The 14,348-nt window shown below is 61.4% G+C and overlaps 1 protein-coding gene across 2 annotated transcripts in view; it reads left to right on the top strand.

Annotated features, from left to right (window-relative positions):
* Positions 1-7,468, top strand: part of PAX7 (paired box 7) — an 84,325-nt gene extending 76,857 nt beyond the window's left edge. For both annotated transcript variants that reach the window (XM_004678551.1, XM_004678552.1), the window contains exons 8-9: positions 1,301-1,547; positions 7,353-7,468. In XM_004678551.1, coding sequence (XP_004678608.1) covers positions 1,301-1,547; positions 7,353-7,468 — 363 coding nt within the window. The remainder of the gene's footprint in view (positions 1-1,300; positions 1,548-7,352) is intronic.
* Positions 7,469-14,348: the final 6,880 nt, after the last annotated feature.

Genomic DNA, 14,348 nt, shown 5'->3' on the forward strand with positions numbered 1-14,348 from the left:
CTGGGATTCTGCACCCTTGACCCTGGCCATGCCTGGCGCCCATGGCAGGGACACGTCCGAAGTGGGAAGGTTAAGACGTCGGGCAGCGGGCAAGGGCCTGGAGCTGGACACAGCGTGCGCGGCCTGGTCTGCGGTGTGATTCCTGGTCTGGGCAGGTCGCCAAGGTGTCCCCAGCTGGTACTGCGGCCCCTCCCCATGTGGGTGCCGTTACCGTGAGGTGGGCAGGGTCCTGGGGCCTTCCGGCTAGGCCCAAGAGGGGCCTGGTGTCCCTCCGGTGCCCTCTTCTCCCCTGAGCAGGACAGCCATGCTCCCTCACAGTGGGGGCACCCGCTGCCTGCACTGCCTGTCCCCACTCTTTCTGGGGTGGCTGGATCACCAGACTGACTGGATTCCCTCCTCTGGGCCCCCACAGCCATGGAGCGGGGTTACCGTGCCCCTCATTGATCCATATCTCGGCATTCTGTGGCTAGTGGCCACCCCATCATAGCCCTCCTGTCAAAGTCAGAGCGTGGTCTGAGAGCGGCGTCCCTCATCACCATCCATGCGTGTCTGTTGATTGAATAAGTGAACCTACCAGTGAACCACCACCAGTTCTTTAAGCTGAGTTTCTAGAGATGAACCTCACTCTGTTAGTCCCAGTTGGCCAGTTCTGTTCACTGAACCAGGCCAGGCGGGGAAGAAGGTGATGGTCAGAGGCATCCAGAAGATGTCAGAACAAATCAGGTTTCTGGAGGTGCTGTTGGGAGGCCTCAGCCATGTCCGCTGGCATTGTAGGGACAGCAGCTCAGAGTCCAGAGGAGCCAAGAGTCCAGCAGGCCTGGCAAGGGTGGACGTGGGGTGGGGCTGAAGCCACGCACTGCAGAGTCCTGCACGCACCTTGGTAAGGGGTGGTGCAGGCATCCCGGCCTGAGGGCGGGCACCGGTCCCTGTCCTGGGGGCAAAGCACGGGCTGATGGGAGACATCGTTCACTAGCTCCTTTGTGCACGTGTGCATTCATTCCTCAGCAGACCAGCACAGGGGCCCCTTAGGGCCGGGCTTGGGGATGGAGGTGAACGAGGCCCTCCACGCGCCCCGGAGTTCTCAGGCTGCACGGGTCGGGACTTAGTTGGGAGAAACCACTAACCATCTTATCCCAAGGGCAAGCCAGCCAGGCAGACAGTCTCTGCCTGCCTCAGGAACAGCGAGAGCTCAGCAAAGGCCCGCCCAGGGCCAGCCCGGCAGGGTCCCTGCAGCACTGGCGTCTTTGGGGTCCGCGCCCCCGGCCTGCTGCTCAGTGGACACGGACGTCTCTCCCTGCAGGTGATGAGCATTCTGAGCACCCCCAGCGCGGTGCCCCCGCAGACGCAGGCCGACTTCTCCATCTCCCCGCTGCACGGCGGTCTGGACTCTGCCACCTCCATCTCGGCCAGCTGCAGCCAGCGGGCCGACTCCATCAAGCCGGGAGACAGCCTGCCCACCTCCCAGTCCTACTGCCCGCCCACCTACAGCACCACCGGCTACAGCGTGGACCCCGTGGCCGGCTACCAGTACGGCCAGTACGGCCAGAGTGAGTGCCCAGCGCCCGCTGCCCACCCTCTCACCCGCCCCCACCCTGCCCGAGGGCCTGTCCCTTATCTGCAAGTGTCCAGGTGGTGTTGGGTGGAGGCGCCCATTGCACAGATAAGGAAATTGAGGTGCAGACCAGAAGAATGGGGTCCTCAGGTGGCGCGGTGCCGCACGCCCGCGGCTGTCCCCCGGAAATACCATGTAGCCGCAAGTGCCCCTTCAGCCTCCCAGAAGCACATTTTAAAGCGCACGGCACAACCAGGGGCCTTATATTTACCAACACCCGTTGCTTACCACAGTCCACCGGCAGTGGCCGTGCCGCCAGGTGACCCCGAGAGGAGCATGGATGAGACGTTAGCGAAGGCACGTCCGTGTCTTTGACTCCCAGCCCGGGTGCATGCAGACACCGAGATGCGGGCGCAAAGCCTGGATCTGCACTCAGAGCCCCTAAAATTAATGAGCTAGAGGCACGCATCTGAGATGTTCCAAACATACCGAAACGTTTCCCGACCACTGAAAGCACTTGAATTTAAATCTGAAATTTGAATTCGATGTAACGAAATGGGAAGTGAAGTGTGGCCGCTTGGTGCCTCTGGCTGTGGCGCCTCTGCCTGGCTCCTCTCGCCCAGCCCTGGTGTCCCCAGCCTCTGAGCCGGCCGCAGGTGCCAACCCAGCAACCAGAGTGGCCTCTCCGGCCGGCACAGCACAGGCCACAGAGGCAGACCAGCCCACAGCCTCTTCCCGAGGCCGGGACAGCAGCAGCAGCAGCTGGGACAGCGAAGCCTGGGGAGCCGGGGTCACGGGGTCCCTCCCGCCCCCCCGCCCCACAGAGGCCTCACCTGCTGGTGTCAAACTAATCAGAAGGGCGTGTGGCAAGAGGGCGAGACCGCCCACCCCGAGGGCGTCCTGCCGCCGCTGCCCTGGCTGGCCCGCTGACCCCTGCTTCCTGCCCACACCAGCCCTCTCCTCCTCACGCGGCCTTGGCCGCCACAGCCAAATGAGGGCCAGCTGTGCTGCGCCCCGAGCTGTCCTCTTCCCGTGACCTCGTCCCACGCGCGCAGCTCACGTGGGTGCGTTCACACGTGTGGACAGGGCACATGCGAGCCACCACTTGAGCCTTTCGGCCCCCGCGTGTCAGTGCGCGTCCTGGGGTGTGCACGTGACTGCCTGAGCAGCACGCGCGTGTTAACACGAGCATGAGCACGGTGGGTGCCCGTGATGGGCGCGGAGATGGGTGTGTGCACACCTCAGGGCGCTGAGTACCTGGGGCTGGCGCAGGCTTGCCTGCGTTCCGGTGTGCGTGCGTGGGAGGCGAGCTTGACGTCGCGCGGACGTGTCTGGAAGCACGCATGCACTTGTGCAGACAGTGCGTGGCTGCAGTGTGCGTGCCAACATGTGTGTTCGGTGTGTAGATGCTCGAGTGTGTTGGGCGGCATGCGTGGGAGCCTGACGCGTGCAGCGTGCAGCGCACAGATGTGGCCGCCCAGGCCTGCGTGTGGCGCATCTTGCACACGTTGTGCCCATGGAACTGAGCGTGTGCATGGGAGCCAGCGTGCGTGTCTGAGAGCCGGGCACACATGCCCGCGCCGGACGGCAGTGTCTGCGGAGGGGCCCAGGGGACCCCTGCCCGGCCCGTGTTCCTGTGCGTGGAACGGAACACACATGCTCTTGATAAAGCATTTAGAGCGGCTCCATGGCCGGCAGCAGCCCGGCCCCGGGCGGGCGTTAGTCACAGCCGGAGCCCCGTGCCCCACTCCAGGGGCGCCTGCCCGACTCGGAAATAAAATTAACCCCGAAGTCAGCACGGGGTGGCAGGGGAGGGGGGATCAAAAGGGAAAGGGCCCAGGAGGCGAGAAAGGAGTGTTTGTTCCCCGTTTGCTTGGGAAAGCTGGCCAGAGAGATTTCCTCCTCCCCCTTGCCCCTCTGGCCTCTCCGTCCTCCCTCCTCTCCTTCCTCCCCCTTCCTCCTCCCTCTCTAGCACCACGCCTGCCCCCCAGGCCCCTCCGGGGGTGCTCAGAGCTCCTCTGGGCCACCACGCCTGCCCCCCAGACCCCTCCGGGGCCGCATCCTCCAGCCCAGACCTCCACCCCACCCCACCGAGGCTTCAGGGTTGGGCCCGGAGAGGCCAGAAGTCACCCGCCACCTGAGCCTCGGTTTTGCCATCTGTGAAATGGGGGTCCCAGGGATGACACTCAGTTGCCTTAAGCTCGTCCTAATATACCACCCCCTCTCACCTCTGATATCCTGGGACACCCAGGGACTCACCCTTTGCCCTCTGACCACCTGCCTCACATTCACAGACAACTGGTGCAGGGTCTAGCTGGCCAGGGGCTGAGCAGGACGCAGGTTCTCATTCTGTGTGATTCTCAAAAGCCCAACCAAGGTAGTTGTTACCTGTCCTCAGATCACAAAAGCAAAGGCCACGGCCCAGGAGATGGGCAGCCTCCCCAGGCCAGAGAGTCAGTGGGGGAGGGAGCCAGCTCTCCGGACCTCAGGCCTAGTGCTGTTTGGTTAGCCAAGGCTCCGGCACCGCTGATAGGCGCCAGACACACCGCGCGTGGGTTCACCTTCCCGACACCACGTGCGGACAACTCTGGCGTGCAAAACACAGGTGTGTGTCGAGCCAAAGAGAAACGGCCGTTTATTGAGCACCTACTGTGGGCCGGGCTCCCTCCTTGCAGCCCCCCTGTGCAGCTCAGTCATTCTTGTCAAGCAGAGGAAACAGGGAAGTTGCCTGCCTGAGGGCCGCAGCTGTGCAGAACCCCGGCGTGGGCCCGCCCCCTCAAGCCTCACTTTGGGGTGAGCCTGGAGCATCCACGTGGGCCGTGGCCCTCTGCGGCCGAGTCCCCGCCTCTCCCGGCACCTCTGGCCTTGCCAAGGACGCCCTCCTTTGCTGCCCCTGGCCAGCGCCCGTCCATCTGTCTGTCTCTCCCTTCCCCAAAGGGTTTGGGGCAGGGGGGCCAGGGACGGGCACACAGCAGATTAATATGGCCCTGGTGTTCCCAGAGGCCAGGGCTGGACTAATGATGGGGCTGATAGAACGCAGGAGTGTGAAAAGAATTTTAATAGATCTGACAAGTCTAATAAGAATTTGTGTCTAGAAGGGTCCCCCTCTGGGGCCGCGGCTGACGAGACGCTGACGGCTGAGATTTGTTTACTAGTTGGCATCACCGCCACATCTCCTGCCAACTTCCGATTAATCTAATTTGAGATGTTTAGGGGCCAGGCTCAGGCACGAGGCAGAGGAGGGAGGCAGGAGAGACGGGCAGGAGGGCCGATGACAGAGGCTGTAATGAGGAATGTCACAGCCCTGCCCCCGGCCGCCCCGCGCGACCCCAGGGAGACGCAGGCGCCGGCGGCGGGTGCCCTTGCGTTGCTGGGCCGTCAGCGAAGTTTGGCTCCTGGGGGTCCCCTCGTCCTCCATGCCCATGCTACGGCTGGTCACTGGGTGAGGCTGAAGAGGAGGCTGCCCAGGGGCACACCACCTCAGTGCTCAGCACTTTTGCTGGGCCTCCATGTCCACCTCTGCAAATGGGAGCAGCCAGGCCTAAAACGGGCCTGGGGGTGTGGGGGGCCCGACGGGTGGCGGCTGCCGGACACACAGTGCTCCGTCTGTGAGGGGTCTTTCTGTTGCCCCCGTTTTATTCAGAGCCGGACTGTGCCATCCACCCGACCGGGAAGTGCCAGGGAGGCCAGCGTTGGCGCTTGGCATGGAACCAGGCGGAGCCTCCCGCCACTTGGGGAAGGTCACCCACACCCTGGAGTAGAGGGGGCCAGTGCAGGATTTGGGGTGTAGTGTCTCCTGCAAGGGGTCCTTCCATAGGACATTTGCTGGGGTTGCCGGGGGTGCCGAGGAGCTGGTATCAGACCCTAGGCAAGCACCCCGGCCCCACGGTTAGGAGCCCCGGGACCTACCGCTTTAGGCGATGTCTCAGGGCGGGGCCTCGGTTTTGTCATCCCCAAGCTTGGGGGTGACGGCGCAGGTAGCCCCACAGGGCTGCGAGACTCGAATGAGATGATGCACACCGCACGCGTGGCACTGGGCTGGTAGGGAGCCTGATTTTCACTCTGAGGAGGCGGCTTCCCCCATGGGGGACTCTCCGCCCAGTGACTAGCTGCAGGGCGTAGAAATGGGGTAGCCGGAGCTACAGGGTCCCCAGGCTCAGAGAGGGGAGACCCTCCCCATGCAGAGTAAGAGACAGGGCGAGCTAGCCACTACCACCACTGCTCCCCAGCTGGGAGCCTGGAGCCGGGACAGCACCCAGAGGCTGGGAAACTGGAAGGCACAGCTTCTAGACCCTTCAGAAGGGCCCAGTGCTTCTGCACACCCTTTGGGGTGCTAGGGGCCATGCCCTCTGTGCCCAGCACTTTAAAGCACAGTATCTGGTCTGACCCCCGTAAGAGCCTGCGGAGGCGGCGGCCTGACGAAGCCACTGAGCAGGGGCGCCGGCTGTGCCTCGCCTTCTTGCCCGACCCTGCTGGCTGCGCCTGGATCCTGGGGATTGCTCGGTTCACTCACCGAGTGCCAGGCATCGTGGCATCATGCTGGGGCCACTTCACATGTCTGTTGTCATCAGTCCCTAGCTCAGCCTCCGGGCTGTTACCCCCGTTAGACAGGGCAGCTGAGGCTTGGAGGGGTGTAGTGCTTGGCCCAGGTCTACACTAAAAGCCAGCAGGCCCAGGGTTTGAATCCAGGCCAGGTGCACCGCGAGGCAGCGTGGCCTCCTGTGGCCTAGGGTCACGGCCATCACCTGGGTCCAGCCACCTGCCCTAGCGGAGCCCCCAACTTTGGAGCGGCAGGCCGAGTGCTGCAGGACCCTTTGGTGATAGTGGTGGGCCGGCGCTTCTTCGTCGCCTCCCTTTCCATCTTCCTCTCACCTCTGGCTCCTGGAGGTCCCGGGGGTTGGACTGGCCTGGCAGGGGCATCAAGGGCCCAGGTGACCTGCCAATCAAGTCACTTGGCCAGGGCTGATTGCTGCAGCCGCCTGCAGGCAGGTTTAGCAAGGTGAAGACACACCACCTCCCCGCACAGCCCCAGGGCTGAACCTGCGCACAGGATGTATGTAAATGGTCACGCACCTGCACACTGCTACTGTACACGCACGGGCATTTCACTGCTGCGCTCAGGCAGGTGCACACTGCTCGCACAGATGTACACAGGTGTGCCCGAGCCAGTGTGAACGCTCACGCGCGTTCCTGTTGCTGCTTCACTCACGTTCACGCTCCTGTGTTGACACACGTACACGGTCTCTCTCCTCGGGGCCCCGGAACTGACAGAGCGGAAGGTCTCAGCTCCCTTTGCAGCAGGGCCGGATCCCCTTGGGGTCCCTCAGCTCACCTGCAGAGGCTGCCTTGCTTCCTGAGCTGGGCTTGGGCCCCAGAGACGAGCCTGCTTTCACTACCACTGGACTCTGTGGGCCCCTCAGGCTGCCCCAGAGTTTCATGGAAGGAGGGGCTGGTCGTTCGCTTTGTAATTTGGATGACCCCTGCACCTCCCTCCCCTGCTGAACCCACAAGCGATCTGGGAAGACAGTCCATGTTAAATACGTGTTTTCTGAATGATTGGAGGACGAGAGAGTTTCTGGAGATGGGGGAATTACAGAAGAGTGGATGGGTAGACGGAGATATGGATGGATGGATGATGGAAGGACGGATGGGTGGGTGGATGGCTGGAGGGAGGAGGGAGGAGGGCGGGAAAGAAGGGTGAGCGAATGAACAGGGGAACGGATGGATGGGTCCACATGGGACAGATGGAGGAAGAGGTGAAAGAGCCTTCCTTCTAGGAGTCCCCCTTTTTATTTTCCAGCTGCTGTTGATTACCTGGCCAAAAACGTGAGCCTCTCCACACAGCGCCGCATGAAGCTCGGGGAGCACTCCGCTGTGCTGGGACTCCTGCCTGTGGAAACTGGCCAGGCATACTAGGGCACTTGGGTCACCTGCCCCAGCCAAGTCCCTGCCCAACCCTGACTGACCCCTGAGCTCCCCAGCCTCGGTCCCCGCCTCGCCCCGGGGTCCCGGAGGCCAGGAAAGGAGCCCGTTCCCGCCTCCCAGCCGGCCCTCCGGAGATGTGCAGTCCACCTGTCATTCACCTGTGGTTAGGCGCCTGCCCCTTCGCCCTCTCCCCAGGAGGGCTTCTGGTCAGCCTGTCTCCCCCCCCCCGGCCCCCCGGCCCAGGCCTCCTGTGGCCTCTGTGTTTTCTTAGGCACAGAAGCCATCCGTCGCCCTCTGGCATGGTGCGGTCACGGAGCCCTTCGGACCTGACCCTGGTGGCACCCTGGCCACTGGTAGAGGGGAAGTGGGGGGCCCCGGGCACTCTCCCCTGGATGCGCTGGAGACCATGGTTCCTGTGGTCTGTGGCCAGGGCGGGAACCATGGCTCCTTTCTCCTCTGGACTCTGGGGTTCCAGCAGAGAGGGCATCCAGCCTCAGGGTCTTCCCAGAGGAGTCACCGGGATCTCTGAGGACTTGGGGGCCTCCCCACACGCCTCTTCTGTGTTGGGAAATCTAGCCCAGGCCAGGCCATGGGGGAGACCAGGGGTTGGGGCTTCTTTGGGTGCAAGGCCCCTACCTAGGCCTGGGGTGGGGGGCAGCTGGCTTTTAGACGGGAGCCTGGATGCAGCCCTGCCCACCCCAGCTAGGGCCTGGGGCCTCCACCAAACCCGTCCATTCCCTCGCTTGCCGGATCAGATGGGAGGGGAAGGGCCAGGTCCCGAGCACACGAGTATGCAGAGGCAGAGGGCGGCTCTGAGAGGGCTTTGTGCCTGCGCCCTCGCCTGCTGGCCGGCAGCCCTGGGCCAGAGGCTTCAGCTCTTGTGCTTTTGAGTCCACTTCCCATGGAGCTTCCACTGTTCCTAGGGCCTCCATGGAGCCCGGCCCCTGGGTACCCCGTCTTCTAGGAAGGGGACCTTCATCAGCCCGGGAGCCCCTTTAAGAAGCAGGGGGTGCCCTGGAGCTTTGGAGAAGGGATTTTGGACTGGCAGGAACCGCTTGCCTGCAGACAAGACCCTCGTCGCCTCCTGGCGTGTTGGCAGGCCGTCTCCCCGCCCCACCAGCTCTCCGTGCTGACTCGCGCTCAGCAGAGGGGCCTCTGCCCCTGGGCAGCACGGCTGGGCAGGGGTGGCCAGTTTTCAAGCCACCGACCCTGGGCAGAGAGCAACACCAAAGGTTCCAGAGACGAAGGAGGGCGTCTTCCGGGCCTGTGCCACGGCCGCCCCACGCCGCGCTTGAAGAGTCGAGACCTTCGGGCACTGTTCCAGCCCCCGCCTGGGCCTCCCGCCTGGGCCTCCCCTGGAACTCCTCATCGCCTTCACCTGTTTACCCAAACGATACTCATCTCCACCGTCACCCATGCTGGGGTCACCTTACAGGTGCCGCCGGGTCAAAGGCACTCGTCCAGGAGACAGTGTGGGAGCCACAAGGACTGGACCAAGTTGCTCGTCCCCCCCGGGTAGAGGACGCCACGTCTTTGCTCGGTCCATGCCTCTTGCCCTCGGCTGACGAGACATTCCTGGAGGGAAAGGCTGCTGCTTTGGGAGGTGACCTGCGTTCCTCCCTGCTGGGAAGCTGGGTTGGCAAGATGCTCGGACACTTGGATGGCACCGCTGTGACGAGTGCCCACCTGTTTCTCCTCTTCAGGCTCAGTAGTAGAGGCCGCTAGGCCTGTCCTGGCCCCGGCGGGGGGTGTCTGTGGTTTAGAGAAACCTGTTCACGGCCGGCGCCGGGCGCGTGCGGCCCACCAAGTGCGGCCACGTTGGCAACTGGTGGGTCCTCCGCAAGAGGCTTTTGGTTCTTCACACTCTGGCAGAAAGAACATGGCGTTACCCTGGCGGCCCCATCTGTGTTTTGTAGCTGTCTCGGCCAGGAAGCAGCTAGATTCCACAGAATCTATCACAACCTTCAGCCACATTCCGTGAGTGAATGGTCAGTTCTACCCCCTGGAAGCCTGGCTCAGGAAGCGTCTGAGCATGCTTCTGCCCCAAGCCGCCCAGAGCGGGGCCCCAGGCAGGTGACATTCCAGTGCTAGGACCAATCCCAGAGACCTCCCCCTGCGAGAAGTGAGAATAAGCGCCATGTTTTCTCGTGTTGTGACGCCCCTGGATTCTTCCAAGCCACCATTTCGGTAGGAAAGTGGGACTGACTCCCCCAGGGGCCCCTCAGAAAGAGGCCCTGACCTGAAAGGGTGCCCCTGAGTCCCCGTGTCTTCATGTGTTTAGCTGACTCGGTCTGTTCAATTTGGTCCTGTGTTGGCCACTTGCAACCTCACCAGAGATGACGCTACAAAAGAGGGCCAAGGCCTGGCGTGTGCGGGTTCATCGGTCTAGAAAGGCGGCCCACGTCCCGGGCACCAGGCCGGCCCCAGAGCAACCCCTACCCATCCCTGTAAATAGAGTCCTTAGCAGAAACTAAGAGATGTTACCTCCAACTTCTCACAAGTAGCTGTTGCTCCCGCCCAAGGGGGCCCCTCTTCTGAGCTCACTGTACATTAGTTGGAAATGTGATGATGTGCCGTCCGTTTATAGGAAGTCGACTTTATATATAAATCTATATACTGAGAAAGGAAGGAAACCCCACCGCGCGTGCCGTGCTTGCGCCCGGGGCCCCGGTGGGTGCTGCCGGCAGACCCCGTGTCTCCCGTGGTACATTCCAGGCTCTGTTGGGTTCTTGCATTTTTAGCGTGTTGTTTTGTTCATTTGGTATTTCTCCCTTGCTATTAAAAGAAAAGGAAGTCATGTATAAGAACCAAGCTATGCTTTTATACTCTTATTTTTTACTTCATGTACCCTTGCCATTCTTTTGCCAGAGGAACTTGAAGGAGAAGAGAGGTGGGGGAGTGAGAGAGAAGGTGAGAAGAAGGAAGAGAGAGGTTTACCCAGAAGAAAAGTGAGAAGGTCAGGTGTCCCGCCTGGCTGAGACCCGAGAGCAGGACAGGTCCGGGGCTGGCTACTCCACTGAAACCCTGTGTTTTAGACGGAGCCAGTGAAGCAGAGACCTTGGGGCTCGGTGGCACCCCAGGAGTGCCCCCCAGAGACCGCTGGGGCCTCTCTCAGTTTGCGTCCGTCAGACTCCCGAAGGCGCCCTGCACTTCCGGATGCTTTTGGGGGTCAGCACGCCCTCTCTCCTCCCTCCTACAGAGGCACCAAACCAAGACCAAAAAGGAGGTTTCCAGCCGCCATCTTGAAATGCTCAGCGACATCTGTTACGTTGAATGCTTTCCCTGTCAGCTCCACCCTGACTGATCCCCTACCTGGGACATAGCTACATCGCACTCTAGATCATTCCTTCTTCCTAGTAGCTGCAGCTCGGTTGCTTCCGTGTTTGACTCACAGCCATTTTCCTCCATGTGGAAATGAGTGTGTGCATGAGCGTGGTGCGTGTGTGTGGTGTGCGCATGGGCGTGTGGGCGCGAGGGTGTGTGTTTAAATATAAAGGCACCATAATTTATTCAGCTCTATGGAGTAGTAGACTAGAAAGAGAAACCGGCATTTGCTTTAACTACCTGCTTGTAAGCGCTTCCTCTGTAACTCAGGCGTAACTGTTATACATTAAAAGAAATTAAAAGCATTTCCAAGGTTCCCTGTGCTCGGTTTATCACCATCGTGCCGCTGCCCTGAATGGGACTAGAGTGATTGAAAAGCTCTTTGGCCTAATGTAGGGAGCCAGGATCAGACCCTCGCTTCTCTTGCACCCCACTGCACCCCCAGCGCCAAGCAGCTGCTGACGCCAGCGCTGTGTAATCCATGTTTGACTAGTGGGTGCTGTTGCTAAAACATTTCTGGTGCAGCTTCAGTCTTTGCCAGCCTCTCCTGGCCTCCTAACACAAGAATTGGTGGGGGGGGGTGCGGGGGGGCAGGGGCGAGGGCTGTCTAAGGAGCTTCCAGGTTACCATCGCAATGAGCCAAGCCAGAGGCTGGTCTGGGAGCAGCCCAGACTGTGTCTAGTGCTGAGAAGGCGACACAAGTAAGGGGGGCGGGGTGCAGAGGCCAGTGCAGGAGGCCACAGAGCTCCCAGACATGCCTGCCCTGGAGACCCCAGGGGAACACTCGGATGATCCCCCTCTCAGGGACATTTCTCAGAAGTCGTACCCAGCCCCCCACCTCTGTACACCCCATGGGAAGCCAAGAAATGGAGTCGTCAATCGGGCCGGGTCGCCACATCTAACGGGTGGGGGGTTTGGGGGTGCCCATGTGCCCATCAGCTGTTGCCACACAGTGCTGCCGGACACGCACCGTCGTCCTGGGGCACTCGCTCAGCGGCCCTTGCTGGGGGATTTCACAGTCTGCCCTGGGCAAAATGGACTTTGGGAGGAGGGAGGCTCCTGATTCAGGAATAAATGGAGCCACCTGGGTTGGTGGGGAGACTCAGAGGGCAGAGAAATGGGGGCTTCTGAGTACTACCCTGCCTGCTGCCTGGTTGAGTCCAGATTGGGGTCCTCCCTAGAGCAGTTTCTAAAACTCCACCTCCCACACCGTGCTGTCCCTGAATGACTGAGCAGAAGACATCCGCTGGTCCAGATAACGAGACAGGTGCTGCAGGGAGCGAGACTCCTTTCCCAGAGATGCTAGGGAGAGTGCTGGGGTCTCCTGCCACCTCTCCCCTGGAAAGAGGAAACGCACCCCCTAGGTAAAACCTCACCCCTGGTCCCGACATGCCCTCTGCCTTCAGGGCCCCCCATCTGGACAGACTGCTGTGACCAGCAAGCCCATCTCGGGGCTTCAGACACCAAAGGTTTACTTGTCTCACGTTTGTGTCTGCGCTGGTGGCTCACCCCAGTCACCATGACAGAGAATAGATCTCGTCTGTGTTGCGCTAGTCACAGGAACCACAAGAAAAAATCCGTCTCTGGCTCCCGAAGCTTCCCGAGTGCTGAGTGACAGGACCACGTGTGCTCACCTGACGCGAGCGCAAGCTTGTTAGTGGCTGTACTGAACCTTGGGGGTGGGGAGGGCAGGGAAGTGTAACCCACCTGGGCGGAGGTGCAGGGCCAACCGGCAGCCTGGGAACTCACCTACATGGGACAGTGGGGAGCCATGCACCCCGGAGCCCACCCACGCCCGAAGCCCAGCCAGCATTCCTGGAGGGCCCCATGCGCCGTCCCCACTCCCGAGTGTTGGGAACATTGCAGAGATTCCACCAGGCGGGTTTGGGGCGAGGGTGCCAGGCTGAGGAGCTGGGACCTGGCCCCCCAGCTACAATACTTCCCCTTCCGGGGAGCATTTGCACCGCCCAAGGGGAGCGGAGGGTGGACAGACAGTCTGTGGGAGGGGAGCTTTCTCGGCCATCTTCCAAGCCTGTTTAAGTGCCGGTGACAATATTGCCGACCCTCATGGCGCCTCTGTCTCCTCTTGGCATCCTCGCCACCTCCCTCCTGCCTCTCCTGTTGCTTGCTGCTCCCTCCCAGGTCTCTTTTACTTCTGAATTCTAAAGGCAGGAGGGCCTGGTCCCTGAGTCTCCTTCTCTCCCTCCCATTTCCCTTCCCTTCCTCTCTGCCTCATTCCCTCAGTGATCTCAACCAACCTTGAAATGCCAACCAAACTTTCAAGCCAGCATCCTCCTCTCCTCCAGTTACACAGGTGTGAGGAGGCGACCCACCCTCGTTGGGGCGTTCCCTGGGGGGTTCTCAGCTCTACCAGGCCCGTCGAATCTCTGTCCAGATCATCCTCCTGATTCTCCTACCCTCCGTGACTTTCCTTCCCTCTTCAGTTAAGATCTAAACTCTTTGCCAGGGGTGCCAAGGCCTCCCCTTACTGGCCTCTGCTGTGAGCCCCAGAATGCTGGCGAGCCAGGCCGAAAGAATGAACAGACGGGGAGGGTCGCGTCTGAGCGTCAGGAGACATGGACTCCAGCTCTGGACTCCAGCTCTCACTCCTCGGGAACTTCCCCCAATCCTGTGTCCTCCCTGGGCCTTTGCTCTTGGTATTTTTTGGAATAAGTTCTATGACCCACTTTGTAGCTGGAGAAAAGGAGTGTTGAAGGGGTACGTCCCATGTCAAGGTCAACCAGGGGCAACAGGGAGGAGCAGGCTTTGCACACAGGCCTGTGCGGTTCTGAGCCTGTTATAGGGCACCTCAATTCAGAGAGAGGCACCCCTGAAGCCCCAAAACCTGAGAGGCAGATGGAGAAGGAGACCTAAGGAAGCCACATGTTTGCTGCTCCATGTGGCTTCCTTAGGTCTCCTTCTCCATCTGCCTCTCTTCTCTCTTCTCTCTCCTTTTTCTCTGCTCAGTTCCACCCTCCTTCTGGGTGGGGCAGGGAACCTGGAACTTCCCTTCTCCTAGGGACCACCCAGTTACAAGCCCACACGCGTCCAGGGGCTATGCGTGTGTGAGCCCCCGCCCGCCCCTGCCCACCCCCGGCCCCTGCTCCTGCTCGGAACAGGAGGCCCAGCCAGCCGCTGCTGGAGCTCCTGCCTCAACCCACATGGGCTGGCACTGGGCCCCTTACTCTGCAGCCCCGGCACTGCCCCCGACGTGGCCACACGTGAGCCCGGCGCACAGGTGTGAAGAGGACACTTCATAAGCCTCAGTGACCCCTTCGGAGACAGGCACTGGGTCACACCCAGCTGACTTCTGGGAAGAGGCACGTCAGCGCCCCTGGAAAAGGAGGACGTGCTCTGTCCGTTTATGGTCGGACACCCCTCTGTGGAGGGAGCGTGTGCCCCCGACCCCTCCTGACCAGAGTGTCCCAACCTGGCCATCGCTGTTCCGGGCCAGAGGGGTCTTTGTCATGGGGTCCCCTGTGCGAGGGGCAGGGCTGGCAGCACCTGTCCCCCAGCCGCGAGATGCCAGAGCAGCCCACGGCCCAGT

Source organism: Condylura cristata, unplaced genomic scaffold (assembly GCF_000260355.1).
Source record: "Condylura cristata isolate star-nosed mole 26May11 unplaced genomic scaffold, ConCri1.0 scaffold00008, whole genome shotgun sequence".
NCBI lineage: Eukaryota > Metazoa > Chordata > Mammalia > Eulipotyphla > Talpidae > Condylura > Condylura cristata.